The following is a 3,055-nucleotide window of genomic DNA, read 5'->3' as shown; positions in this document are numbered from 1 at the left end:
ACGTGGTTTCCCTTTAGCACCGGTTCGTGCTGAACCGGTACTAAAGGGGGGGGGGGGGCTTTAGTGCCCACACTTTAGTGCCGGTTATGGAACCGGCACTAAAGGGCCTTACGAACCGGTGCTATTGCCCGGTTCTGCACTAGTGGGAGGCCGATCGTCTTGCACTGTACCTAGCAGCACATGGCCGCATAGCTTCTCCTCCAGCTGGTACATGTCTGTCGTGCGCTGGAGAACGCAACGATCCACCTTTGGTTGCTACCCCGGTTCGCCGTGCTGCCGGATCTCCGCTGGGAAGAAGATGCACCCCTCCCTATTTTCCGGCCGCCAACTCTCTCCCTCCATCTCAAGCTAGGTGACAGTGGGGTCGGTTTGAGCCACGGAGTTGGGTGAGAGTGAGCGAGAGCTAGGGATTTAGGGCTAGTAGAATTGGGGATTTTACCTGAAATGTTGATTTGCAACCCTAAATAAAACTGAAGGGCCACGTTGCATAAAAGTGAAGGCCAAATGCAACGACTGTGGGGCCCGGGTTTAGTCAGCACGCCAGGTCGACCCTATTATGGTTCGAAGCGGCGGAGTGACTCGATAGCTCACGAAAGAAAACAACGTGACCGGTTCATCACATTTTGTGAGAAGTGCTCATCTCGTGAGAGTTCAGTGACGAATGGTGCGTTTATCTCCTGGATGAACTAGCTAGGCTAGGCACGGGTATAATCCTAGTCAGAGCCGAGTAGTATTATTCTTCTCAAAATGTACAGAGTTTGCTACTACTACTTACTCAGAGGCCAGCAATCGGCATCTCCCTTATGCCCCCACACAAACAAACAAAAAGAAAACGAAATCTTCTAAGCAGCAACAAGAAACAACAAAATCGTCTAGAAAACATCAACCAATCAAAACTAGAAGAAGAAGAAGAAGGAGGAGGAGGAAGAAGAAGATCGAGCATAAAAATGGCCGTCGTAGTATGTCTATACGCACGGCTTTGGGTACATGTAGCCGACGTACTTTGCCTTGGCGTTCTCGCACTTGGACGATGTGGTGCCGGCGCCCTTGAACTTGAGGTCGAGGTCCTGGAGCACGACGCCCTGGCACGGCATGCCGCAGCGGAGAAGCACGGCGACGGGCAGCGACGAGGTGCCCTTGATGTTCTTGAAGGTGACGTTCTTGATGGTGACCCCGGACACGTACTTGTGCTCGCAGTTGTAGTAGGGGCAGTACTTCTGGTCGATGATCACCGGGTTCTGCACGTCCTTCATCACCAGGCTCTCGAACACCATGTGCGCCGCCAGGCTCTTAGTGGGCGAGTTCTCCCACGTCTTGATCCGCACCCCGTTCATGGTGCCCTCGAAGGTCATGTCCTTGACGTGCACGCGGGTCACGTCCCCCTCCCCGACGTACCGCCCCAGGCTGCCCACGCTCATGCCGTGGCCCGGTCCGCAGGTCACGCGCTGGATGTCGATGTTGTCGTTCCCCTGGCCGATGGAGATGCAGTCGTCGCCGGTGCTGATCTTGGTGTCGACGATGGTCACCCCGGAGCAGCGCTCGATGTGGACGCCGTCCGTGTTGGGGCTGGTCCCCGGTGCGTTGATCCGCAGGTTGATCATCTGGGTGTTCTTGTTCTGCAGCAGCGCGAAGTGGAAGAACTTGCTGTTCACCGACGAGATGTCCTTCACCACCGTGTTCTCGTTGTTCACGAACAGCACGCTCTGCACCACGCCACATTTCTTTACGGTCAGCGCCGTGCCGGCCGCCGCTCGTGACCGGAGAGGAGAGATGGGGACGGGTACTCACGGTGGGGAGGACCTTGCAGTCCTTCCGGATGGGGCACTTGTTGAAGGGCCAGGAGGCGGCGCCCTGGCCGTCGATGGCGGCGCCGTTCTGGCCGGCGACGATGAGGCCCTTCACCCACCCGAACTCGATCCAGTCGTTGCCGAAGCGGCTCAGATCCGTCGCCGCCTTCAGCGTCCCCTGCACCCACGCACGCACACAAAATGAGTCCCCGTCGTACGTGCAATGTGCTAACCGCAGGCACGCACGCGCGCGCGCACGACGTACGCCGCCAACACAACTGCATGGTGCATGCTTGCTTGCCTGGAGCAAGAAGGTGAGGGAGGAGGCCTTGCAGGGGCCGTGGAACTGCGCCGGGCCCATGTAGTATACCCCCGCCGGGACCTGCAGTGTCACCGCGCCGGCCGCCGCGCACGCCACCTTCCACGCCGCCATTAGCGCCTGCATGCATGCAAGCGCGGCGATCACAAACAGATCATATCAACGAGCGAGCGAGCGAGCGCGGCGAGATCCGGCCTGAGATGCGTACCTTGGTGTCGTCGGTGGCGCCGTTGCCTTTAGCGCCGTAGTTCTTGACGTTGTAGGTGACCGCCGTGCCGTGGGCCACACCGCCGCAGAGGGATACAACGCAGAGCGCGACGACGACAATGGCCAACACCGGCGGCCGCGCCTCCATGATCGATCGACTTGATTACCTAGCTAGCTCCTCACCGGCGACCGCAGCTAGCAGTAGAAGCGCATAAAAATCCTCGATCGGCAGCAATTAATATCCCTTCCTTTCCGCTTCCTCTTCCTCACGACCGATCCTTTATTCTTCTTCTCCGCGCATGCATCCGGCGATCCTCCGCGGTCACTCACTCAGTCAGCCAGAGCACATGCGTGGCGGCCGATCGATCCACACTGAGATCGAGTGCGCGCGCTGTGATCACCTCAACAAGAACCAATCGGAGCATGCATGGCGGATCAACTCTTATAGGGTTTGGGTGGTGTCTAAATTTGGAGGATTTGGAGCTCTTCGCGCGGCGGCACTTGTGTGGAGCAGAGGCGATGGCTGGGCTGGGCTGGGCGACTGGGCAACCGCCGCATGCGTCGATCCATGTCCTTAGACGATGTGGCGCACCCCACTACTTCTGCTCTAGACGGCGGTCAAACTCGATCGATGTGAGTGGCCAACTCCTGTCCGGACGAATCACTGAGCTCCTGTGTACCACTCCCGCATCTGGCGGGGAAAACTTTTTTTTTTCTCGAATACGCCTAGATGGTGTATCAT

At 58.0% G+C, this 3,055-nt stretch overlaps 1 protein-coding gene across 1 annotated transcript; it reads right to left on the bottom strand.

The window, feature by feature from the left end:
* Positions 1-708: 708 nt before the first annotated feature.
* On the bottom strand, positions 709-2,700 carry LOC119306565 (exopolygalacturonase-like). Its single transcript, XM_037582748.1, has 4 exons — positions 2,315-2,700; positions 2,053-2,226; positions 1,789-1,965; positions 709-1,703 (listed from the first exon to the last, which is right to left on the bottom strand). The coding sequence occupies exons 1-4, from the start codon at positions 2,459-2,461 to the stop codon at positions 966-968; spliced, it is 1,236 nt and encodes a 411-aa protein (XP_037438645.1). The 5' UTR covers positions 2,462-2,700; the 3' UTR covers positions 709-965.
* Positions 2,701-3,055: the final 355 nt, after the last annotated feature.

The sequence above is a fragment of the Triticum dicoccoides genome, chromosome 5B, assembly GCF_002162155.2.
Source record: "Triticum dicoccoides isolate Atlit2015 ecotype Zavitan chromosome 5B, WEW_v2.0, whole genome shotgun sequence".
Classification (NCBI taxonomy): domain Eukaryota; kingdom Viridiplantae; phylum Streptophyta; class Magnoliopsida; order Poales; family Poaceae; genus Triticum; species Triticum dicoccoides.
The sequence above is the reverse complement of the archived record's forward strand: the minus strand, read 5'-3'. Positions and strand labels throughout refer to the sequence as shown.

Coding starts and splice junctions, on each gene's coding strand:
- LOC119306565 (XM_037582748.1), bottom strand. CDS start 2,461: ATGGAGGCGCGGCCGCCGGTGTTGGCCATTGTCGTCGTCGCGCTCTGC. Junction 1,966..2,052: donor CATGCAGTTGTGTTGGCGGC/GTACGTCGTGCG, acceptor GCGTGGGTGCAG/GGGACGCTGAAGGCGGCGAC. Junction 1,704..1,788: donor ACTGCAAGGTCCTCCCCACC/GTGAGTACCCGT, acceptor GGCGTGGTGCAG/AGCGTGCTGTTCGTGAACAA.